This window comes from Vulpes vulpes, chromosome 2 (genome assembly GCF_048418805.1).
Source record: "Vulpes vulpes isolate BD-2025 chromosome 2, VulVul3, whole genome shotgun sequence".
NCBI classification, from domain to species: Eukaryota; Metazoa; Chordata; class Mammalia; order Carnivora; family Canidae; genus Vulpes; species Vulpes vulpes.
Window position 1 is genome coordinate 474,180 of NC_132781.1, and position 23,944 is coordinate 498,123.

The 23,944-nt window shown below is 59.9% G+C and overlaps 1 protein-coding gene and 3 non-coding genes across 5 annotated transcripts; 3 read left to right on the forward strand and 1 right to left on the reverse strand.

The window, feature by feature from the left end:
• The first annotated feature begins 1,961 nt into the window (after positions 1 to 1,961).
• On the forward strand, positions 1,962 to 2,033 carry TRNAM-CAU (transfer RNA methionine (anticodon CAU)). Its single transcript has one exon. It is a non-coding gene; the product is annotated as a tRNA-Met (tRNA).
• Positions 2,034 to 2,130: 97 nt separating this feature from the next.
• On the forward strand, positions 2,131 to 2,202 carry TRNAQ-CUG (transfer RNA glutamine (anticodon CUG)). The gene has a single exon. It is a non-coding gene; the product is annotated as a tRNA-Gln (tRNA).
• Positions 2,203 to 2,311: 109 nt separating this feature from the next.
• Positions 2,312 to 2,383, forward strand: TRNAQ-CUG (transfer RNA glutamine (anticodon CUG)). Its single transcript has one exon. It is a non-coding gene; the product is annotated as a tRNA-Gln (tRNA).
• Positions 2,384 to 4,607: 2,224 nt separating this feature from the next.
• On the reverse strand, positions 4,608 to 22,531 carry NARF (nuclear prelamin A recognition factor). Of its 2 annotated transcripts, none has more exons than XR_011999177.1 (11): positions 21,982 to 22,128; positions 20,512 to 20,592; positions 17,958 to 18,101; positions 15,651 to 15,783; positions 12,751 to 12,885; positions 10,646 to 10,764; positions 9,443 to 9,572; positions 8,287 to 8,350; positions 7,366 to 7,503; positions 6,719 to 7,107; positions 4,608 to 5,865 (listed from the first exon to the last, which is right to left on the reverse strand). XR_011999177.1 is itself a non-coding variant. In XM_025999994.2 (11 exons), exons 1-11 carry the CDS (start codon positions 22,006 to 22,008, stop codon positions 5,624 to 5,626), a joined length of 1,371 nt encoding a protein of 456 aa, XP_025855779.2. In that variant the 5' UTR covers positions 22,009 to 22,531; the 3' UTR covers positions 4,608 to 5,623. The 2 variants fall into 2 exon arrangements, 1 of the variants encoding a protein (XP_025855779.2); XM_025999994.2 differs by having other exon boundaries at positions 6,950 to 7,107; positions 21,982 to 22,531.
• Between the last annotated feature and the right edge of the window lie 1,413 nt (positions 22,532 to 23,944).

The following is a 23,944-nucleotide window of genomic DNA, read 5'->3' on the forward strand; positions in this document are numbered from 1 at the left end:
GAGTCCCCACGGACCCCGCCCCGCGATCCCACCGCCCCCGGCTCCCGGGAACGCGCCCCCGCCTCGCCAAGTGCGCACGCGCCGACGTAGGGGCGCCGGCGAGGGGCGGGGCGGGCGGAGTGAGAGCACGTGACCGGCCGCCCACGTGACTGCCGAGGCCGGGTCCGCCGACGGGCGGGAGCGGGGGCGCGGGTGGGGCCGGGGGCTCGGACGGGCGCGGGCGGAACAAAAGGGCTCCTGCGTGCGGCGGCCCGGGCTGCGCGGGCCGTGCTCCTCCCCGGGACGGGGCGACGTGCGGCGGCCCCGCGGCCTGTGCCCTCCCTCCCGGACGGCCGCGCTGCCCGAGGGACGGCGCCCGACGCGGCCTCGCCGGTCTGCTGCGGGGAACGGACCAGGAGGGCGCCCCGGGACCCCCGCGACCCCGCAGCCGGCCCTGCGGGTTCCCGTCGGCCCCTCGGTCATCTGAGAGGAGCTCGGGCAGCGTGGCGGGGAAGTCCCGCACCCTCCCTGCCCCCCCCCGCACCCTCCGTGTCCCCCCCGCACCCTCCGTGTCCTCCCCCCCGCACCCTCCGTGTCCCTCCAGCCCCTTCCCTGTCTTCCCCCCCCCCCCCGTCCAGCCCCCTCCGTGTCCCGGACAGTTGGGTCCCGGTCGTCACCCCTCGCTGCGTGGCCCGAGGCGGCCTGACACGCGGCTGTAGGGACCGTGTCGCCGGGCGGAGCCCTTTTGGCTCTTTCAGGAGCGGGAATCTCGTCCCCCTCCGGCCCCCCGAGGGCTCCGTCCCAGTCCCCGCGCCTGCGGGTCCCCGCGGCCACCTCTCCGTCTCCACCCGCACGTCTGGGCTCGGCCCGTGGGTGGCATCCAGGGCGCTGTCCCTGCCCGCAGCCGCCCCTCTCAGGCTCTGGGCCCGGCGCCGCCCCCAGGCCTCTCCCTGCCCTGCTCCTGGCGGCCCCGGTCCGGCCGCCCTCGGTGCCCCCAGATCCTCACGGGCCGGCGGCAGGGGCCGGAGGGCGGCGAGCCGGGTGCAGCCCGGGGAGGTGCCCGTGGGGAGGTGAGCGAGGGGGGGACGGGCCGGCCTCCTCGCCTCCTGCCCCGCCCCGGGTGCCCGGTGCCTCGGCCCTCGGCGGGTCCCTGCCCCCTGGGCTCCGCGCCGCCCTGCGCCCACCGCTTCCTCCCGATGCGCCTCTTGCCTGAGACGAGACCGCCAGCCTCGCGGGAAGGGCCCTACGTGCTTTTTACTTGAAGAGGTTCAACATGAAAGATATTTTTGCTCAAAGGATTTTTATTGAGAATGTTCTTGGGGGAATAGCTCATACCTCTTTGAAAGGGCAGGGCTTGGGGGGCCCCCCCGGGGGGCTCAGCGGTTGGGCGTCTGCCTTCGGCCCAGGACGTGACCCCGGGGTCCTGGGATCGAGGCCGCAGGCGCTCCCCGCAGGGAGCTGCTCCTCCCTCTGCCTGGGTCTCGGCCTCTCTTTGTCTCTCTCAGGAATAAATAAAATCTTTTTTTTAAAAAGAGCAGGGCTCTATGGTTTGTTTGTTTGTTTTGATTATAAACAGCAGCAAGGTGTCAAAATGCTTAAAAGCGGTTTTATGTCGGAGAAAGCGCTTTACTGGGCACAGAAAAGAAGCAAACCGAGAGGAGTAGTAGAATCGACAGAAAACTCCACTCCGCGGGTGACCTAGAGCTCGTCCTGGTGACCGGGACTCGCATGGTTTCTGCCGGGGGCCGCGGGCGCTCTGTGCTGGGAAGGTGGTTCCTGACGTCTCGGGGTTTGTGTGTAACAGCCCGAGAGGACACGGTTCCGAGTTTCTTTCTTCAAGAGGCTGAAGCAGGGAAAGCAGAAGTCCAGTTAATTTATGAGCGGCGCTGGCCGTGCCCTCTGCCGGCCCCTGGGGGCTGCCATGGCCTTCCCGGTGGCCTCGAGGGGCTGGGACCAAGGACCTGCCCCAGACGGGTGGCAGCAGCAGAGTGGCGCAGCGGGAGCGTGCTGGGCCCATAACCCAGAGGTCGATGGATCGAAACCATCCTCTGCTACCTGCTCTTCTTTTCCTGGTGGTACCGCAGGCCCTCCTGTCGCTCCCGGGCCCCTTCCACTGCCCCATCGGGGTGTGTGGCATCCATGGCAGCAGCTGGTCCCATGGTGTAATGGTCAGCACTCTGGACTCTGAATCCAGCGATCCGAGTTCAAGTCTCGGTGGGACCTGTACAATTGGTCTCCCTCCCCTGGCTTGTCTTTTGATCCCCACTTTGGTTTCCCTTCTTCCGGGTGCACTCAGGCCAAGGGTGACGCCACAGTGGCCCCAGTGTCTTGTGGTTCTGTGGTGTAATGGTCAGCACTCTGGACTCTGAATCCAGCAATCCGAGTTCAAGTCTTGGTAGAACCTGCCTCACCTGTGGCCCTTTTGTGCAACCCCCCCCCCCCCCCCCCCCAGTCCCCAGTCGTGTGCGATGCCACGGACCGGTCCGTACCTTCCCAGATCGGGTTCCCCTCTTTCGGGCTCCTGTGGAGAGCCTGACTGCAGCCCCTTTTTTCCCCAGTGGCTCCTCCGTGGCCACCTGTCCCCCACCTATTCCTTGTGTGTCTAGGCAGCCAGGCCCCCTCGCGCTGCGCTCGGCTGCCTGCGTCTTAGAGAACATGGTCTGGTGCGGGGGCTGACTCTGAGACCTCCGGTTCTCCCAACCTGCCTTTGAGGTGCCCGGACTCCCCGCTCCCACCCCAGGCACCCCTCCCCAGGGGCCCTCCAGGCAAGCACCGTGGAGCTGGGTCGTACGGGCGGCTCCCAGAGCTCCTGCTGCTTCCCCAGAGCGAGCACCTCAGGGCCCTCCTTATCTCTGTCTTTTTAACACCCATGTCCTCTCTAGCTCCGCTTTAAAAAGGGGAGACCAAGGGGCGCGTCATGTCGCAGCCAGAACCGCTGCCTTCCTTGGCTAGAGCGGATTGAAGGGTCAGTAAGGGGCGGGGAGCCTAAGTCTGCGTCTGCCTCCCGGGACCTGGGCAGACCCGCCCTCAGCGTCGAGGAGCTGCTCCCCGCTCCCTGGTGCATTCCAGCTCGGCTGCCCCAGAGTGATTTCAGGCCTGGGCCTCGGCCGCCTCCTTCCCGTCCTCCCCTGGTCTGTTTGGGGCCCAGGTGGGGGCCCCAGGAGACTCACCCCCCCCCCCCCCCGTAGCCCGAGGACTCCCCGTGATATGCTGCGGTGCTTCTCATCTGCGCAGGACTGCTTGGATACAAAAGTGCTTAACCATCGTCCTCCCAGGAGCTGTTAGGTGCTGCAGGTGGTTCACCCGTGACGCAAACGTCATAAGGAACCTTGTTCCCGGGGCACCCGGTGGCTCAGCGGTGGAGCGCCTGCCTTGGGCCCAGGGTGTGACCCCGGGATCCCGGGATCGAGCCCCACGTCGGGCTCCCCGCAGGGCGCCTGCTTCTCCCTCTGCCTGGGTCTCTCAGGAATAAAAATCTAAAAAAAGAACGTGGTGGTCGTACTTGTCCGCTGGGCTGCCGTGCGCGGCTGCTCGGGAACGCCTCCCCAGAGCGAACTGCCAACTGCCGGAGGGGCCTGCTCTCCTCACGGACCCAGGAGCGAACGTGTAGGTCTGTTCGTGTGTGAGTGCATAGGCGTACATGTGCATGGGCGTCGACGTGGATTCAGTTTTAAAGTAAGATTTCCACCCTGGCACCGGCTCCCCTTGTTTTTGAAACGTCTGGCTTATCCTCTTCAGAAATTAAGTGCCAGCCTGTCCCAAAGGGACACCCGCGCTCTGCTTCCCTGAGCGGGAGAGCCGAGGCTCCGTGGCCGTGGCCAGGTGCTCCGCCTTGGGCTGCCTGCGCCAAGCCAAGGCAGGGAGGGAGCCCGGGTCCCCGGCGGGTGGGCTGCCTGCCTGGGCCGCGGCTCCTCCCCTCCCCTCCTCCTAGTGGTCTCTACACTTCGGGCCAGCAGCCCAGGCCAGAGCACCCTGCGACTCGCCCCACACCCTCGGCCGGCTTCAACCTGGAGGTGTAGGCAACAGGAATCCGAATCCCCCTCGTGCAAAGCTGAGGAAGGGCCAGTGTCTACACTGGCAGGAACCAGCTCAAGCTCTAAGGCCAGGTGGAAATGGAATAAAAAACCCAGGCTCTGGTCTGGTCTGGAGCAAGGCAGAGGGGCGCAGAGCCGCTCACCACCATGGCCAACACACACACAGACCTGCTGGGCTCGTTCACGGTCCATGGAGCACGAGTGGGACCGTGACTCCACTGGGCGCGATGCGAGTCAGGACCTACCCCGCCCTCCGCCTCGCTGGGACAGACACGCCGTGTGCGTCACCCAGCCCACACGGGGCCGCCCTGCTCTCTGCGCGGACAGCTGGAGGCCTGAGTCAGGACGAGCCCCGCTCCCCGGGGGCAGCAGCCGGTCCGTCGGCTGGGCTCTGGCACCGCAGGCCCCGGCTGTGGCTGGATGAGCTGCTCTTGATGGAGGAGCAGCGACTGCACAGCTGGCTGGTGGCCTCCTAGGCGCCTTGGGGACGGAGGCCAGCGCTCCTGCACCAGGCCGGTGTTGCCGGGGAGGGGAGGGGTCAGCCCAGGGGACAGCGCACCAGCCCTGGCGGGGAGACCACTGCACACGCTCGGACACGTTCTCCAGCTGTTTATTCCCTCATCGGTCACCGTGGAGGAGGAGCCCCGACTACGGATATATTGAAAGAAAGACAATCGCACACAACACCCAGCTACGGCCCGGGCAGGGACAACACGACACGGAACACAACAGACATAGAGCCTGCGGGGGCTGCACGGAGGGCTCCGGGGCGGCAGCGCCACCGCCGCTACCACAGTCCAGGTGCTTCGAGACCAACTCCAGGCCGTGCGTGGAGGTCTGTCACTTCAAGGACAAGCCCTGACGTGAGCGGCCTGTGCCTCTCCCGTGGCTTCGGCCCAGTCTGTGGGTGAACGGCCTCGCGTGCCCCTCGAGGCATGCTCACAGGGTGAGGGCCGGGCAGGAAGGGAGGGACTGCGGTGACCCCCCGGCCCCTCCTCCTGGGGCGGCACCCCTGCCAGGCCTCATCCGCCCCTAACAGCTGAATGGAAAGTGCGCATCTGGGGCCAGGACACCGCGGGCCCGCGCATCTGGGGCCAGGACCAGTGTCTGGTCGCTGGCAGCCCAGCAGCGAGGAGCGAGGCCACTGTCACCAGGTCTGCGTATCAGCCTGAGTCCAAAACGATGCAGTGGACACAGGTTCTGGCAAAAGCCTTTCAGGAGTAAGTGGCCAGTGCCCCACACGCCCCACGGCCGTGCGCCTCCTGCCGTCTCGGCCGTTTCCTCGTCCATCGCTCTGAGGCCCATGAACTGGACCTTCTGGACACTTTTTGGATTTTTTTTTTAAGCCTAAAAGATAGTAGTTTGTCTTCATTCTTGTTCTTTGGGATATTTTTCAGTCTTAAGATAAAAGGATACTTAAACCGGGGCAATCCTTCTCGTGTCAAGATATTCCAGCCACACACACATCACGACGTTAGCACCACATCAAACCGAGTGACGGGGCCACCAGCAACCAGGGGCAGAGACTCCTGAAAGCTGCGGAGCCGAGCGTTTGCCCGCAGTGTCTCTGCTCCCAGGCTCCGCAGCACCTCCCTCCGGGCAGTCGACCTTTACCACTTGATATCTCGGCTGAGCACAGGGAGCCCGGGCCCCTGGTACTTGGTGTGCAGGGCCTCCTGGGCTCTGTGCGAGTCGGCCCCATCCAGCCACTCCTGGTACAGCTCCTGCACGTGGGCGCTGCTCTCGGGGGGCCGCACGGGGATGTCCGCGTAGATGCCCTCCATCTGCCGCAGCAGCGCCTTGTCCGCGCGCCCGTCCTCGGTCTGGGCTTGGCCTCTGCCATTTAAACATCCTGAAAGACAAGCAGGGAGCTTATTCTTTTCCTCCTTTTGCTTTAAAGGGATGGTTTGGGGGCAGGAATGACGGCAGCAGGTGGCAGCGTGCTGCCCAGGCCAGAGCTCTGGGGCCTCCGGTGCTTACCTACGTGTGGCAGACGGGCAACAGTTTTACATAAAGTGGGGTGAGCTGCCAACCTCTCGACCTCTCGACCCAGAGAGCAGGGGGCAGGCCGCCGGGCAGCCACACCCCTGGGGTCTCACAGAGCCTCCGGGACCTCCCAGGTCTGCGGCTCACTCTTAGGCTCCCAGGTGTGTACACTGAGGTCATGACCCAGAACCAGCAGCTAGTCTCCACCCTGGCCGAGCCCCTCTCCACCCGTCCTGGGCAGCGCCTACCAGCTACACGTCTGACCCCGCTGATTCTCCCAAGGTCTGCCCCCACTCTCCAGACCCTCAGCCCCGGGGCTCCCCCAGATGTAGGCACCGGTGAGTCTGCCCAGCCGCCACCCAGGGCTCGGGGGCTGGAACCCTCCCCCTGCACTGTGGGCCCAGTTCACCCAATGAACCTCATCCTCACCGGGTCTGCTGCTCCGCACCCCGCACGCCCTCCCCAAATGCCGGCAGGTTTTCACCCTGGCCCTGCCTCCACTCCCCAGGCCGGCTTCAGTCGTGTGGGCCTCCCCGCCCGCAGAGCCCAGGACCCTCTCCCGACACCCGCACCTACTGCACCCACACGTCTCTGGCCTCCGCTTGGGGCCCCTGCCCTGGTGCCTTCCCGCTGGCCTCCGTGTCTCATGTGGGTCCCCCTGCCACCCGGGGCAGAACCTGGCAGCAGGTGGGGCCATCTAACGAGGAGCAGGCTCTCACCTGGTGCCCCCAGCAGTGACTCTTCGCTGGGACTGTGATCCCAAGGGTTTCCCAAGGGGACCCCTGGCTTTCTTGCCACGCGGTGAGGGAAGCAGAGCCACTGTGTCACAACCACCAGGGCAGCACCCGCGGTCCTACCCAGCTGTCAGCTGAGTGAGGCTTGGGGGCCCCTAGGGCCCGTCTCCTAGAGGGCTGTGAGGGGCACAGTCCCGCCCAGACCCCACGTCTTACCCCCCGCGCAGGCGAGCACCTCCACGAAGTGGTATGGGAACCTGCCTTTCTTCAGTTTCAGAACCACGTTCTGGATGTTTCGGAAGCCGTACGCAGCAGCGAAGCGTAACAGAACCTCCCCGTTCTTTTCAAGGGTCACCTCCTGGAAGTCTTTGTTCCTGGAAGACAAACAAAATGGACTTTGATCTACAGAGTCCTTCCCCTGTGGCTGACAATTATCTTCCAAGCTAAGTTTGAAAATTAGCAAATGAAAAGTCTGTGAATAAGGACAAGGCTTTTTGATCTTGGCTCTTCTAAAGTCTATAAATAGGGCAGCCCCCTATGCCCACCCCCTTGCAGGGCCACGCACGCCCACACACCTACCCGCCCCCCCCACCCCCGGGGCCCTGGACAGAGCGCCGACCCCACTCACAGACCTCAGGGTGCGGTAGGTGACCTCCCCCACGTCCTCGTCAAACAGCTGCTTGGCTGCGTGTCTGAAGACGTGCGCCAGGTACCCGTCGGAGCTGGCTCCGTCGTGGCGCCTCACCTCCTCCTCCTTCGGGCCTCCAAACCTGGCCAGGCAAAGAGCAACATCAAGCATGAAGTCAGGTTCCAGGTTTATGATCCCCACGCAGAGGAACTCCTTCACGGGTATTTAGACTTTGAGTTTTCCCCATCAACACGAGCGGTCACCTGGGGCCTCAGATCGCGAGGCCCGCTCGGCGCGTGGCCTGGTTACTCCCTCTGCTGCGCCGGCATCTGCGTGTCCCCAGAACAACCTCGACGCTTGGGGACAGAGCTGGGACTCTGAGGGCCACTCAGGGGCACGTGCACGTGCCCCAGTGGGGACAAGGACAAGCACAGGCTCTGGCCACAGGCCAATGAAATTCCAGACACCTCCGTGAAGCTTCCACACAAGGGCCATGACTGCTAAGCGGCCACGTCTGCCGTGCGCGGAGCCCAAGGCATACGTGGGGTGGCGGCAGCGGTCATCGGTCGGATCACCAAGACAGCAGAACCCTGGCCCGCTGTTCTCGGCACGAAGGGCCTCGAGGGAGCTGCTCTTCCCCAGAGGGGACCCGGCCTCAGGCTGGCACGAATGCCAAGGCCAGGAACACGCGAAGTTCAGGAGTGGGGGTGCGGACACGTACACATCCCCGTGGCAGCCCCGGCGCCCACACTCCCAGCGCCAGCTCCGCTCACTGGGGCCCCGCTCACGTACCACTGGGGACACGGCTGAGGGTCATGGTGGGGGCCGAGCTGCTACATGGGAAACGGCAACCCCAGGTCGGGGCCCCCCGCCACCCCATCTCTCTGCCGCCCACAAGGGGCCCCTCCCTGCAGAAGTCACTCACACAGTGTCGACGGCAGCATCCTTCACCGTGAGGTCACTCTGCTCCATTATTTGAGCGATTTCACCTACAGACAAATGAGGCGTAAGGACACGCCAATAGGACATCGCTTCCTCGGGAGCTGCTTCCAAAATTACGTCCCCACTGGAGATTCTGTTAAGGTGACCTTGGCCACGGTCACTCTGTGGTGGGCAGGAACCCATTTCTAGCGCAGGATGACCCTAATGTGTGAAAACTTCTGATAAAACATAAGAGAACAGTCCAACTCCTCCCTCTGCTCTTGAAACCAGGGATTTTGCAAATTCTCTCTCCACGTCTTTGTTTCTGAAGCAGAAATCTTGTGCCTACAGCCTCCCGTGGACAGATGACCAAGACACAGTGGCTGCATTTATTACGTGGGGAACGGGATATGCAGCGGTGGGCTGAGAGTCAGAACCACTTTCCTACTTCCCTTTACATGAGGGCCCCCAGAAACCCTTGCTGGAAACAACGAACATTTCTACCAACCGCCGTGGCATCGTACTCGCACGAGAAAACTCAACATGTGAGAAATGTAGTAAAATGGACTCTGCATCCAAGAGGGAGGCCTGCATACGGTCCTCACGAAAACCCACCCTTTGGCAGGTGTGCGCACGCCCTCCTGTGTCCCTTCCACGGCGCCTGTGCGCTGGGGCCCCTTCCAGGGGGTCCCCGTGCTGGAGGCTCAGGTCAGGGGATCTGCACCCGGAGTCACGGCTCCTACAGGGTGCGGGGCCCGTCTTCAGAGCCCGTGTGAAGTACACCTCGCACAGGTGTAGCCCACCCACGCCGCCTCGTGACTGCGGCGTCCCGCTGCGCTCCTGGGGGCGCCAGGGAGCCACCTGCACCCGCGCACACAGAGGCCCTGTTGCGGGCTCTCGGCCTATGTGCGAGCGCAGGGCACAGTGCAGGGGCTGCCGGCAAGGTCACTGCAGCACCACGGGTCCCCTGACTCCAAGTGAAAGGGCCTCACTGTGTTGCCAGGAGCACGTCTGGTTCGTCAGCAGAGCCCCCGCTCACCCGGACCCCACGCTGTGCGAGCGCTGTCCCTCTCCACTTCCCTTCAGTCAAGCCCTCGGGATCCTGTCGTGACCCCAGAGGATGACCGCCAGAGGCCCCAGGAGCACCCAGGCCCCCTCACCTGAGGTTAATACGCAGTCAGCACCCCGGAAGCCATGTGGAGCGGTGGGGAAGTCTTCTCGAAGGGCCTCCAGTTTCTTATCGTAGCAAGGAGCCACAATAACATGGAAAATCTTGTCTGGGGACAGGTTCTGGGGAGAAAGAGCAAACGCGGTTTGTGGCTGTGGGCAAGTGAGGAGGGGCTGCTGCAGGCTGGTGCCTCCTCAAGGGCGAGGCCACGCAGGCTCTGCGCCCAGCAGGGGGGGCAGCGAGGCCACGCAGGCTCTGCGCCCAGCAGGGGGGGCAGCATCGGGTCCATGCGTGGTGCCGCCTCGCTACCCCCAGAGCCTGGAAGGTCCATGGCCTGGGGACGCCAGGGCGGGGCTGCAGGGAGCTGAACCCGTCTTCCTGCAGACCCTGAGCCGGATTGGCAGCCACACCAGGGGCTCCTATGTGGAGGGCAGAGCCTGAGGATGGTGCCTGTCTGCCCGTCCGCCCATCCATCCGTCCGCAGGCCCACAGGACAGCTTACCCTCTAGGGCTGGCAGACTCCTGGACCCCCTCAGTAGGGGGGTAAGCACAGGATGAAGCCCCACAGCTCATTTTTCTGCCCGCCCCCCCACCGTGAACAAGGATGTCAAAGGCACGTGGCCTCTTGAAGCTGGCCCTGGGCCTGCGGGACCCTAGTTTTGCTCTGTTCCCAGTTTCTGCAGGGCCAGACCTCACTGGTTCCCTGGAGAAATGTATGATCTGCATGAGGAGGACTGTGGGCACCCGGGCAGCTGGGCACAGACCACAGGAGGGTCCAAGCCATGGGTGGCATCCAGGCGTCAGGGACCTCTGGGAGGACCCAGGCCTGGCCTCTGCTGGGGCTCCCGGGGCGGCCCCATGGCTGCAGGGGGTCTGAGTAGACACCTGGAGTGGGGAAGGACAGCACAGGGACCCGCTGAAGATGACATGCCACCCATAGGAGAGGGCTGGGCAGCTGAGGGACGTGGAAGGCCTTGGGGAGCCTGGCTGGAAGTTTAACCATCACGTGAAGGTGCAAGGGGCTAAGGGAGTCACAGACCTGCTCGCTGTGCTCTGGGGGCAAGGCCGGGGCCCCCCTTAGCAGGATGGACAACATTTCCACTTGGTCTGGGGCCCAGAGCACCCTGGACGTGCCTGGTGGGAATGTCCACCATCTCCTGGGCATGCACTACCCTCGGGGAGGAGGTCAGCTCACCTGCCGCCTGGCGAAATAATCCTTCACCAGAGAACCCATGATCTGTTGAGGAGACTTGGCGGTGCACAGGTGGGGGGTAACGGGGTGGCCCAGCACCCGTTCGGCGTATCGGACCCAGCCTGGGGAGAGAGCGGGCCCGTCAGCTCCTCACAGTGGCTTCCTCCTCCTTCCCATCACACACAGGAGAATTCTGAGCGCCCAGACCCCGTCACCTGGGCCTCACACCTCTTCCTTCCACTTCCAGGGAATTCGCGGCAGCTCCCCGGCCAAGCCGCTTTTCCTCAGCACCCCGGGCCATGGGACCCCAGGTGCACACACCCTAGACGGGAACATGCCCCTGCCGGCCTGACCAGAGGATGGAGGGGAAGGACGTGCAAACCGTGTAGCGGGTCCCCCCAGAGAGGAGGACAAGCTTGGAGGAGCAGCCGTGAGGTGTCTTCCCAGGGCCGCGGCCCCACTCCCCCGTGGGCTGCAAGGCTCTTCTGCTGCCAGCAGCCACGCTCCGATGCGGCAACAGCCACAAAGCCCGCCCAGCTTCACTCACCTACTGGAAGTTAACAGGCAACCACTGCCCACTTTTCAAGGCAGTGTCCTAAGAGGACGTCCGCCCCAGCGACGGCGAGGAGAGCGCCAGCACACTCGCTCTACGCCGCCGGAGGGCCCAGCGTGGCAGTGAGCACTTCCTGAGCTGCTGGGGGCCACTGTGCCCTCCGGGGTCAGCCCTGCTGCTGTGGTTCCCACAGGGAACAGGGGGCAGAAGACTGCGGGGGCCAGAGCTCGCACCCTTCTCCCGGGCACAGCCGGGTGAGAGGCAGAGCACATGGGGACGCCTGCTGACCGACGTCGTGGGGCGGACAGCCGCCGAGTGACAAGTTGCTCCTCAGCCAGGGGCAGCCAGCCGCCTCCCCGGGACCACTCCTTGCCGGGAGGAGCAGCAGGCGCCAGTCAGACGATGCGAAAGTCCCGTCTGAACAAACTCAAACGGGAGCCATCACCTGCACGCAGGCCTGAGTGTGCGGCGAACGTCTGCGGTGACCCACAGGAGCCCCTAGGCCCACGGTCACTGGAGCCTTTGGGGGCCCGAGGCCCCTCCCACCACGGGTGCGGCCCGGTAAGGCCCCAGCCTGCACCTGTAGACACGGCTCTCGGGCAGATGGCATCTGTGCTGCGGGTGCTGAGGGCAGGCCACTGTGTGCCAGCCGGGGGACCAGCAGGGACGTGGAGGAGGAACCAGGGCCCGGGGCGCCCCACATCTCTAACCACACAGGGTAGCACTTCCCCGAGGACCTCTGACCTAGAACTCGACACAGCCCACGCCGGCCCTCACGGAGACGCGGCCGTGGGTTCACAGCAGCACGGATGTGACAACAGCATCCGTGTCCTTCCTTATAAACAGCTGACCCCCCGCCCCCGCCCGCTGGCCATCCTGATGGGACGGGATAGGGGGATGTGCCCAGAGAGGCGGCCTGGCACCAGGCACCCAGGAGCTCCGCAGGTATTCTGCGGGGCACCGGGCAGAGCTAACCCCCACAGGAGACATCCCATCCCTGTGTGCACAGCAAGAGCACCCCAACACCAGGAGCCCGCGTGACAAGGCCATGCCCAGAGGGCCAGCATGGGACCACCCACAGCCCCGTCTGCCACATCGCATCCTCTGACCCTGAGGTTGCTCTCATTTCCTTGCACTGTTGTAGAACAATGTGGATTTTGACAAGGTTTAGTTTTGAACCAAGTCTCACCTCATGTCCCTGAATCTGACATGCTTGGGTATAAAGACCTCCTGAAGCAAAGTGCATCATCCAGGAAGAACATTCTAGAAGCTCGAAAGCTACACATAAACAGACTTGGACAGCTCATACCCTGGATGCAGCAAGGATCATCAAGTGGGGGGCTGGCCGGTCTGCACCGGGCAGGGGCTGAGTGGGGGGCTCCGGGGTGGGCCTGCTGGGGTCCCTCCCAGCACCCCGCTCCCTCCGGATCTAGGACGCCCAGTGGCTTGGGCTGTGACCTCTGGCCTCACCCACCTCCACTCCTGCCCCCAACACGGACCCGTGAAACACGGTGCCTTCAGCGAACGGAGGCACGCGACGGCCCCAAGTGCTCACCTGGACAGGCGGAGGTGAGCATGGGCAGCGCGGGCTCTTCCTCGCTGTGCTGCTGGTATCGACGCACGAACTCCTTCTGACTCTCCAGGATGCTGAAATCCGCGGCTATTGTTGTATCGAACACATAGTGCACCCCTGCAGGAAAGAGGGCTGCGTTCAGCTTCCCCTCACCTCAAAGTCTGCGGGCTCCGGAGCAGACTTCACGGGCGGGTCCAGGGCACCCCGGCCTAGCTGCTCAATCTCGCCTCCTTTCCACCACGAACCGCAGAAGCCCAGGACTGTGTCTTACCTCCTCCTTCAAACAATAAACATGGGTCGTTTCTCAACAAGAAAATACGTATGTTTTCCCTCTCGCTCTCTCTACGTCTACACGTACATAAACACCTCACAGTGGCCATAAAATTAATGGAAGGTTATAAGGTACCGCACACGCTCTTCGGTCAGTGGTTAAATTCCAGTCTGTGAGGATCCTTGAATCTTTGAAATAAATAAAGTCAGTAAATTGGCAGACCACACTTTTCTGATGGCCTAATTTTTATGCTGATTTGTAACTAGCTTTTCTTTTTTAAGCTATCTTTTAAAAAATAATATCATAGGGCAGCCCGGGTGGCTCAGTGGTTTGGCACTGCCGTCAACCCAGGGAGTGATCCTGGAAACCCAGGATGGAGTTCCGCATCAGGCTCTCCTCTCCCTCTGCCTGTGTCTCTCATGAATGAATGAATGAATGAATGAATGAATGAATGAATAAATAAATAAATCTTTAAAAAAATACCATTTTAAAAGTTTTTTTTTTTAAGTTTTTAAAAAAAATTTTTTTACTTGAGACAGAGAGAGAACATGAACAGGGGGAGCAACAGAGAGAGAGAGGGAGAAGCCAACACCCCTCCCACTCCCCTGAGCAGGGAGCCTGACTCAGGGCTCAATCCTAGGACCCTGGGATCATGACCAGAGTGAAGGGAGAGGCTTAATCACCCATGTGCCCTATTAAGCTACTTTCTAGCATTTTTTTTAAAGATTTTATTTATGATATATATATAGAGAGAGGCAGAGAGAGAGAGATGCAGAGACACAGGCAGAGGGACAAGCAGGCTCCATGCAGGGAGCCCAACGTGAGACTTGATCCTGGGTCTCCAGGATCAGACCATGGGCTAAAGGCAGAGCTAAACCACTGAGCCATCCAGGGTGCCCTCTTCTAGCATTTTTTAAAAAAGATTTTATTTATTTGTGAGACAGAGAGAGAGAGCGGGGTGTGGGGGGGTGGGTGCAGAGGGAGGAGCCTGATGTGGGACTAGACCCCATGACCCCGAGATCATGACCTGAGCTGAAATCAAGAGTTAGAAGCTTAACCAACTGCAAAACTCAGGGACTTTTTTTTAATTTTTAAGTTAATTAATTTATTTATGATAGAGAGAGAGGGGCAGAGACACAGGAGGAGGGAGAAGCAGGCTCCATGCCGGGAGCCCGATGTGGGACTCGATCCCGGGACTCCAGGATCGCACCCTGGGCCAAAGGCAGGCAACAAACTGCTGAGCCACTCAGGGATCCCCAAGGGACCTCTTTTAATCTAACTTTTAAAAATAAATTTTTCTGGGGCACCTGGGTGGCTCAGTGGGTTAAGCATCTGCCTTCAGCTTGGGTCATGATCTCAGGGTCCTGGGCTCAAGCCCCACATTGGGCTCCCTGGTCAGGGCAGAGTCTGCTTCTCCCTGTGCCTCTGTCCCTCCCTCTACTTGTATTCTCGTGATTTATCTCACATAAATAACATTTTTAAAAAATACATTAAAAAAATAAATTTTCTTAACACTGGCACATAAGCCTGAGCCAAAACAATATACTTTTAATAATTACAACAAATTTAAGAGCTTTAATACCTGTACCCAGTGCAAATCTTAAAATTTAAGATTAAGTTAAATTAAATTAAAATTAGTTAATTTTTCTTAAAAAGAAACATTATAAAATGTAAGTATCATCTTAACATATAAGGGCCAACTCTTTACCTAAAAAATTCGTCCCCAAAATAGGGCCTTTCAGTACGAGAAGTGAGAGTATCTAGGAACTTTTTGGTCTCTGGTAAAGCCCAGCTGCCCTGAAGCTTCTTCAGATCATGAGCATGAGGAATGACTGCCCCACGCTCGTAGCCGTGGCCGTCTGGAAGCAGGCAGCGAGTGGAGAAGCCACCCCACCCAGCGCTCCAAGGAGCAGAGGCTATGTTTATTCTAAGGGTCCCCTTAGTAACCCCCCATGTGGTTAGGTCTTCAAAAGCCACTGTAGGGGCGGCTGGATGGCTGTCAGGTAAGCATGTGACTCTTGGTTTCAGGTCAGGTCGTGATCTTGGGATCCTGAGATCGTCTCTCTCCCTCTGCCCCTCCCTCGGCTCATGTGGTCACACACACACTCTTTTTGCCTAAAATATATACATCCTAACGAAAGAACCCACTGCAAAAAAACCAGAAACTCATGTGCGCAAGTATCTCCAGTTCTCATGTTTGAGAGGGAGGACCTTCCTTTGTGCACAGGACACTGCCCGTCCTCTCTCTGCTCTTCGGAGAGCATCCTGGGAAACCAGATGCCGATCGTCTTGCAGACATGATGCTCTATCATCTGCCAGATGCCGTCTGTGGGCCCTGGGAGCCCGGGCAACACGGTACTCCTCAGCGAGCGCAGGAGCCACCTCCACGTCCCCAGCCACCCCATCACGTGCTGCCCCTGGACGGCCAGCCACAGACAGCACAAGACACTCGTCCGCACAGCAAGGGGGGAAGGGAGGCCCGACGCCTGCGGGTCAGCGGCAGGGTCTGAAGTCCCTGTCCCTGCTGTGCCCTGGGGAGCTGAACTCTGCAGATACGAAGGGCAGCCATAAGCTGGCCTTGTCAACTCACAACAATATCAAGGCGCCTCACCAAGACTTTTGAGGAAGCCGCAGAGTCTTCTGGAAGCATCAGTCACACTGAGGCGGAATTTGGCAGCAAAGTAAGGCAGAGACTGAGGGCACACCGACACTGCCAGCACCTTGTGCTGTGAAGGGTCACATTTCTGGGGGAACAGAGAAGAGGGTCAGATGCGGCTGAGCAGTGATGGAGTCGGCCACACGGGTGTAGCACGTGTCCTCTGAAAGACTGGTAGGTAGCACATACCTGCACTAGCAAGTGACGAGAAGGAAATGGGAAAAAATTAGGATGAAAAGGTGTGACATCCCAAAAGATTGTCAATTTTTTAAAAACAATATTCTATCAATAAGTGCCAATGCCTGGATGAAAGTGGGTAACTTTAAGAGAAAAATAAATATTACAATATTGGCCCATAAATAACTGAAATGACCCTACAATGATTAAAACCACTCACATGCCAATATACGTCAATTAAAACAGAATATAGACACTGAAACAGCATCTAGAATCTGTCCCCAAAGAGGCCGCAATTCCCGCTCAGTAGGGCAAACCATAGGATGCACGTTTCTTTTAAAGAGAAAGGAGAGAGACCCTGAAGCGGGCTCCGTGTTCAGCACGGAGCCTGACACACGGCTGTGACCCCACGACCCTGAGATCGTGACCCGAGCCGAAACCAAGAGTCAGACGCTTAACCGACTGAGCCACCCGGGCGCCCTAAATTGTGGGGTATTTTTAAGGAGCGGATCATTCTCACGTCCTATAAACTGTTCTAAAGGATACCGTATGAACACGGAACACGGCTGTCGGCACCCTGTAACCGAAAGGAATACCGGCAGCTCAAGAAACCCCTCGAGAAGTCTGAACAACTCATCACCAACACAAGGGCCGGAAGGCAGGAGCGGCTCGGGCCAGGTCGCCGGTTAGAGCCTCCCACGCGACCTCCGAGCCGGAGCTTAGGGCAGACACCGGGTTCCCGCGACGGAGCTGCGCGGTCAGACGCCGCCCGGTCGGTAAAGGGGAGGCCCCGGCAGTGGTGTTTGGGGGCTGAGGACTGGGCCACTCAGCGAGGGAGCCCCCACCCTCGGCCGGGGACGCGCAGGCCCAACTGGATGTGGGGAAGGGGCGGGAATCCGGCCCCCGAATCACCCCACAGAAACGTGGAAGCAGGGATCGGGGTGGGAGTCCCAGCCGCTGACAGAGGCGGCAGCTCCGGGCACCGACGCCGGGCTCCCTCTGCCTGCACCCCGGGTCTCCAGGCCTCACTCCGCTCTCTCAACGTGCCCTCCTCTGAGGGAGCCGCTCTGGCAGCGGCAGGGCGTCGGCCTGAGCCCAGGGCCGCGGGCGGCAGAGCAGAGAACGGGAACCGCGGAGCCCCGACGACAGCCTGGCGGCTGGCTCACCCCGCCGGAGCCTCCCCTGCTTCCAGGCTCATGAAACAACCATTTCCTCATTGTTTATACCGGTCTGAGTTGGGAACCCACCTTCTGCGGCCAAAATGCGGACTGGTGTGCACCTGCCGGCAGGGTCTGCAAGCATCTACTCAAGGGTTAAACTTTATAAGCCTTTCCCCTGACGTTGACTCAGGCGTCAGCGTTGGGGAGGAGGGGGGGCGCTAAGCTGCCTGACAAGCGAGCCGAGTTCGTTCCCTGCAGTAAGACAGGGAGAGCCACTTTGCTCAGAGAAGGATGAGGAGCAGGTGGGGACCCCCGGGGAACCCGACCACCAGGAGGCAACAGACACACCGCAACAGCGGAAGGTCGTGCATTGCTCTCTGACGCCGGGACCTCGAAGCGCTGGGGGACATGTCCAGGAACAGGCCCCAGGGGTGGCGGCCCACCACGTAAACCCACGCTCCTCACGGATCTGCCTCGCTCCGGCACCCCGAGTGTTACGAGAGGCGGGGGGAGTGCCTGTGGCGCCTGCACGGCTGTGGGCCGGGTGGGGCGCGGAGGGCTTCCCGGGAAGTGGCCGTGAGCGCGAGGGGAAATGCTTTTCGGCCCCTCTGCCTTCACTTGCCCTTTCACCTGTGCTTCTGTCAGGAAAGCCACTGGCCACAGCTGAGCGGCACGGGTCTACAGGACAGCCGAGGGAGCACAGCCGAGGGAGCACAGCCTGACAAGCCCGTCACACCAGAGCCCCGTCTCTGGGAACAGGCGAGGCATCCTGCCTCCCGCCATGTCGGTGAGGGAACTGGCGCCCGGGTGGGGGCTCTGGACAGGGTTCACCCCAGCGAGGGCCAAGCCGTGTGCCCTGGGCCCCAGCAGAGGCCTCCGCGCCTCACCTCCACCCCCAGGGCCACCAAGCGCCCGGAAGCCCTACCTTATTGAGGTTCAGAACTCGAAAGAAGTCCTTGACGTTCTGCTGAGAAACCTGGAGTCCCTCCTCCGCGGTCACACAGCTGTCACACGCCAGGCAGTCGCTCAGAAATATCTTGGCATCAGCCAACTTATGGAATTCTCCCTTCTACAAAAGAAAGATGTTTTCATCTAATTCTTCTTCAGTAGAAACTCTAACGTGTGCTCCTCTAGGGAGAACGTTAGCACGAGAGCATCACAGAATGCGGACGAGGGTCACCCTGGGCAACACAGAGCCAGTCCTGGAGCTCCGGATACTGCAGTCGCACAGAACAGGCCACAGTGACACCAAGGAGGGACACGGGTGACACGCCAGGGTAGGAGCAGGACAGCGCTGTCACGTGGTGGGAAGAAATCCACATGCCCAAGTCCAGGGAGCTGGCCCGGCTCCCCTGCTCGCTGTCCCCTCTGTCGCTTGGGAACTCCCACTCTCAGCCCGCTCTGTACCCCCCTGGGGAGCCCACCTAGGCCCGTGGCTCCCCAGGGAAGCTGCAGCCCATCTCAGGAGGTCTGCACACCCCCCGAGGCGGCCAGAGCTGTCACTCCGAGGGTCTGGAGCACGTGGCCTGGCACACGCCTGGGGCCTAGTACCTGCTGCTGGGCTGCGCTGAGAATCCTGGCCCTGGGTCCCCACAGGGGCGTCCGTTTGCCCAGTCTGCATGGTTCCCAGCACGACTTCCTCAGGCTCTCCTGGGCCAGACCCCCTCCCACCTTGCCTGCTCCTCCCGCCTCCTACACATGTGCCAGTGCCCCCACTGCCAACAGCTCTCCAACTCACCTCCAGTGGAGCTTGTTCCCTTCCCAGGCTCCGGGAAGCTCTATCTGGACCACCAACTGCCCCCAGCGTCCCACGCTGCACGCGCCCTCCTGCCTTCATCACTGGTGTGGCTGCCCAGGCCCCCCTGCCCTGTCTCCCAGGTCCTGTCCTTCACTCTCCCCTGCTTGAGCCTCCCCCGACATAGGCTCTGTCCACACCTCCCCCATGCCTGGTGCGTGCACCCGCCCCTGAGCTGCTCACCCTACTGGGGTGCCGCCCACTGTGCTGGCAGGGTGCTGCTGAGGCTGTGCGCACACCTTATCTGCACCACCACAGCCCTGGGAGGGAAGTAACTCAACTCCCCAAGTCACTGATAAGGAAACGGGGGCCCCAGGGTTTAGATGTCTGTCCTAGGGGATGTGGCCAGAGGGCAGGTGGGGGAGGTGCCAGGCACTCCCTGCCTTTTCTGCCTTTGCGCCCTGGTGCTGGTCACATCTGCGGTTTGCCGGGCCCTACAGCTGCCAGGGCACAGGACGCAAGAGGGGAGAGATTGGTTCCTGTCAGGATCACCAGACTAAAGAGAAACCTGTGGCTGTTTGTCCCACGGTGCCTGCGCTCCACTAGTGGTCAGGACCAGTCCTTTCCAAGGGAACAGTGACCTCTGCTACCCAGCAAACGTAAACCATCACTACTAGCTAAGAACAACTTAAACTCTCAAGAACTCAGCTAGGGAAGAAACCACTAGAAAAATAAACTTACAGGACCACGAGATCTGAATTATTTTATAGATTATCTTCCTAAACTCCCATTTTACAAAACAGAATTTTTCATTTAAAAAAAAAAATGGAGGGGATCCCTGGGTGGCGCAGCGGTTTGGCGCCTGCCTTTGGCCCAGGGCGCGATCCTGGAGACCCGGGATCGAATCCCACGTCGGGCTCCCAGTGCATGGAGCCTGCTTCTCCCTCTGCCTATGTCTCTACCTCTCTCTCTCTCTCTGTCTCTCTGTGACTATCATAAATAAATTAAAAAAAAAATAAATAAAAATTTAAAAAAAATGGAGATTTAGGGGCACCTGGGTGGCTCAGCAGTTGAGCATCTGCCTTTGGCTCAGGGCATGACCCCAGGGTCCCGGGATCGAGTCCTGCATCGGGCTCTCTGCATGGAGCCTGCTTCTCCCTCTGCCTGTGTCTCTGCCTCTGCCTCTCTCTCTCTCTCTCTCTCTCTTTCTCTCTCTGTCTCTCATGAATAAAGTCCTCAAAAATTAAATTAAAAAAATGGAGATTTAAGTATTGTAACGTTATTTTTAATAAATGACTAAAGATAATATTTTTCTTTTTTTAAGATTTATTTTTATTTAATCATTTGAAAGAAAGAGCGTGCAAGAGCACAAGCAGGGAGAAGCAGACTCCCTGCTGAGTAGGGAACCCGATGTGGGGCTCAATCTCAGGGCCCCGAGATCATGACCTGAGTTGAAGGCAGACGCTGCACTGAAGGCCCCCCAGGTGCCCCCTTTCTCTTTGTTCTTCACGCAGTTTGTTTTGGCGTGGTGTATTCTGCGAAGACTTGCTCTCGGGCCCTTCTGTCTCAAAGGTCATGCGCTTACGAACACAACCATTCTGCATACCCGCGGCCCCTGGCAGGGACACCACCACAGCATCTTCTTTCTTAGGGCAACGACGTGCAGGGGACATGACCCCACCAAGAGGACAAAAACAGCCACAGCGTTTACCCCAGGCTAATGCAAAACTGAGAAATCACTTGCCTCTGCATGGTCCTGGGCCAGGCTCGGTACGCCGACTGACGCATTCTCTTGGTCCTCGGTCTTTGTTTTCTTATTACATTCCTTGATAAAGCAAAGGAACATATAAAAGTACGACTTTTAACCTGACTCTCTCAACTTAGAAAGGTGTATACGTAGGCTCTGAACCATTCACCTCCTGTGCAGAAATCTTTTCTACAGAAACAAAAGCGCCTGGACTTGTGGACACACACGCACATCCTCCTCTATCCGTGTCCTTGCAGTAACTGGAAACTAGAAGTAATGGGGCCTTCCACCAACAGGTAAATTAACACCGACAACCGGGACGCCTGTTATACTTAGAATACAATGAATGAATGAATTGTGTGTAATGCTCTGAAAATGTATTTCCCTATAAAAAAAAAAAAAAAGCCAGGGGGGGGGAAATGATGAAATATTTATGTAATCCAACTTTTGAAAAAAATAAAATAGGGGCAGCCCTCGTGGCCCAGTGGTTTAACACTGCCTTCGGCCTGGGGTGTGATCCTGGAGACCCGAGATCGAGTCCCGCGTCGGGCTCCCTGTGTGGAGCCTGCTTCTCCCTCTGCCTGTGTCTCTCTCTCTTTTTCTCTGTATCTGCCATGAATAAATAAATAAAATCTTTAAAAAAAAATAATCTCCATTCCTCGCCGAATGGCTCTTTATGTTATCAGAGCCTAGGAGCAAGTGTGGAAGGCGACCGTGGTTACTATGGTTACCCAGGTGGAGCCAAGGACCAGCTCCCATCCTCCCTACCTTCCTGTTCTGTCACTATAATGATGTAAGTCGCATAAACACTCCTCAAAAAACATGTTTTGGCGATTATTTTAATCATCCACGTCAAGAACAGTGCTCGCTGCGGCTGCCCTGAGTGGTTACTCAGGTTGGTTCGCTTTACCGGTTCGCTGGTGTTTCTTTTGGCTTCAAAAATGTTTTGAAAGGACAGACAAGTGCACCGAGAACCGGAAAGACCAAGCATGGGCCCAAATGTAACGTGACCCCGGGGCACCTGCAAAGGCACCCGCAGGTGCAGGAGCGCCGGGGCATCTGGCAGGTGCAAGTGTCCGCGGCGTACAGGCCACCTGCGGTCGCGCTCTACCCGCTGGAACCAGGACTGAGCCCGCGAGGTGACGAGGCGGCCCGGACGCACAGGGGCCGGGAGCGGCCGACCCCAGAGCCGGGGACCGCGGGACGGGGTGACCCGGGGGACCGCGCCACGGCCGGCACCGCCCGCTCGGGGCTCCGGGGTTCCGGGAGGCCGGTGACCGCAGGCAGCGCCGACCCCCAGCAGCCCCGCCCCGGGCCGGGCCGCCCCGGACCGCGACCTCCAGACTCCGACCAGCCCCGCCCCGCCCGGGCCAAGCCCCTGACCTGACCGCGACCGCGACCGCGACCCCGACCCCGACCCGGCCGACCCCCGGCAGCCCCGCCCGCCGCCGCCAGCGCGGGGCGCACCTTCCGCGTGCAGTGCTCACACTTCATCTGGAGCGGGGCAGGCGCGGGGCCACGGCGCGGCCTCTGAGCAGCTCCGGGAGACTCGGTCACCGACGCCCGGCGCCCGCCGCCCTTTGTTGTAGTCACCCCCGGCGCGGCCCCACCCCCGGCGGCTGCGCTCCACCAATGAGAGCGTCGGGAAGGGGCGGGTCACAACCCTAAGCCAATAGGAGCGCAGAAGGGGGCGGTGCGGCTCCCGCCCACATGTCTCCGCCTGGACCAATGACAGCCGCAGGAAGGGGCGGGCCGGGCCCCGGAGCCAATCGGAGCGCGCGGGGGCGGAGTGCGGCGGACACCTGGAGGCCCGGCGGGTCCCCGCGCCCATTTGGCTGCTCGTGGGTCGGGGGCGGCACGGAGCCCCCGGACGGACTCTCTCTAGGCGGCGACCCGGCGTGGCCCTGGGGCGTCTGGCCCGGCAGCTCCGCTGCACCTCAAGCCTGTCCCAGGCAACGCCAGGCCACCGCCATTGCCGCCTGGAGGCGCGTCACGTAGGCCAGGCAGGTGGCAGTGCGCATGCGCGGATGGGCACCACGTGGCGCCTCGAGGACGCTGCGAGGTGGGTGTGAAGTCCGGGCGCGCCCCGCGGGTGTGCTGGGCGGGTGTGCGGGTGGTGGGCGCTGGCTTTGCAAATCGCCAGTAGTTATTATTTTCTTGGTAAAACGGCACCGCTTGCAGGGCTAAAGCGAAAATGTTTGATTTGTAATAAACATTTTCTCAAGTCAGTGTCTGCGCTTTGCAGGATGATTGGGCATGTGAAGAGCGCATTGGAAAGTTCAATGGAGCGTAAGGAAAGCAACGGGTGACCTTGAAAATAAAGTTGCCAGGCCTTTTGGTAGCAAAACGGGTTCCTGGGGAAGTAGAGGATTGCGGTCCAGACCACAGGACATCTGCATCCAAGCCATAGGCGAGTCTGGGGCACAGACAGGAAAGCGGGTGCAGGAGAGCAGAAGCTCCTCGAGGCTGAGCTGGGGCTGCCTCTCGCTGGCTGGAGGAGACCCAGGGGCCTCCTGCTGGGGTAGCAACCTTGTGCTTAGGTGGGCTCTGTCCGCAGGTACCTGCTGGGTGTGCAACTGCGAGCGGGTGGGCGAGAGCTCCCCCTGCCTGCCCCCTCCGCGTCCTAAAGAAAGTTTCCTTGACCCCGTTTCATAGTTTACAGTAGTTGGTACAGCTGTTTACAATCGCATGAGTGAAACGCAGGAGGTCTTCATTGTTGCCAGACTAACCCCTGCTTGACTCAAATCTACGTGGCACCTCTCAGAAAACACCTTCCTTCCATTTTCAGCGGATAAGAAGATGAATTTAGGTTGTCATTTGTATGTATTTCTTGCCATTGTTTTAGAAACGTAACCACAATACCATGACCATGTGTGAAAACAAATTACAATGACTTATTATTTAATTTCATCAAATACATAGTGCCCAGGTTTCCCTAAATTGAACCTCTTTTAAAAAAATTAAATCAGGACCTGTATAAGGTCCAATATGTTCATTGCTTTGTGTGTTTATGTCTCTTTTAAAAGATTGTTTTTTGTTCTAAAGTAATTTGAGGCTCACTTAGAAGTTGCAAAGACACCACAGAGTTCCTAGTCTGAAGGCATCCGCATCACTCTCTGTCGTTGCACATCATCAAGCAATCAGGTGGTGTGGCTGTAGGCCTTCCAAGAATTGCTGATGCATCCTTGTGGAGTCCTTAGTAAACTCTTGCCCTCTGAATTTCCAGTAGAGTAAAACGATGCCTGGGTGGCTCAGAGGTGGAGCGTCTGCCTTCAGCTCAGGGCGTGACCCCGGGGTCCTGGGATCAAGTCCCACATCAGGTTCCCTGCAGGGAGCCTGCTTCTCCCTCAGCCTGTGTCTCTGCCTCTGTCTCTCATAAATAAATAAATAAAATCTTAAAAAAAATGTTCTCATGCCTTGTTTGAATAGT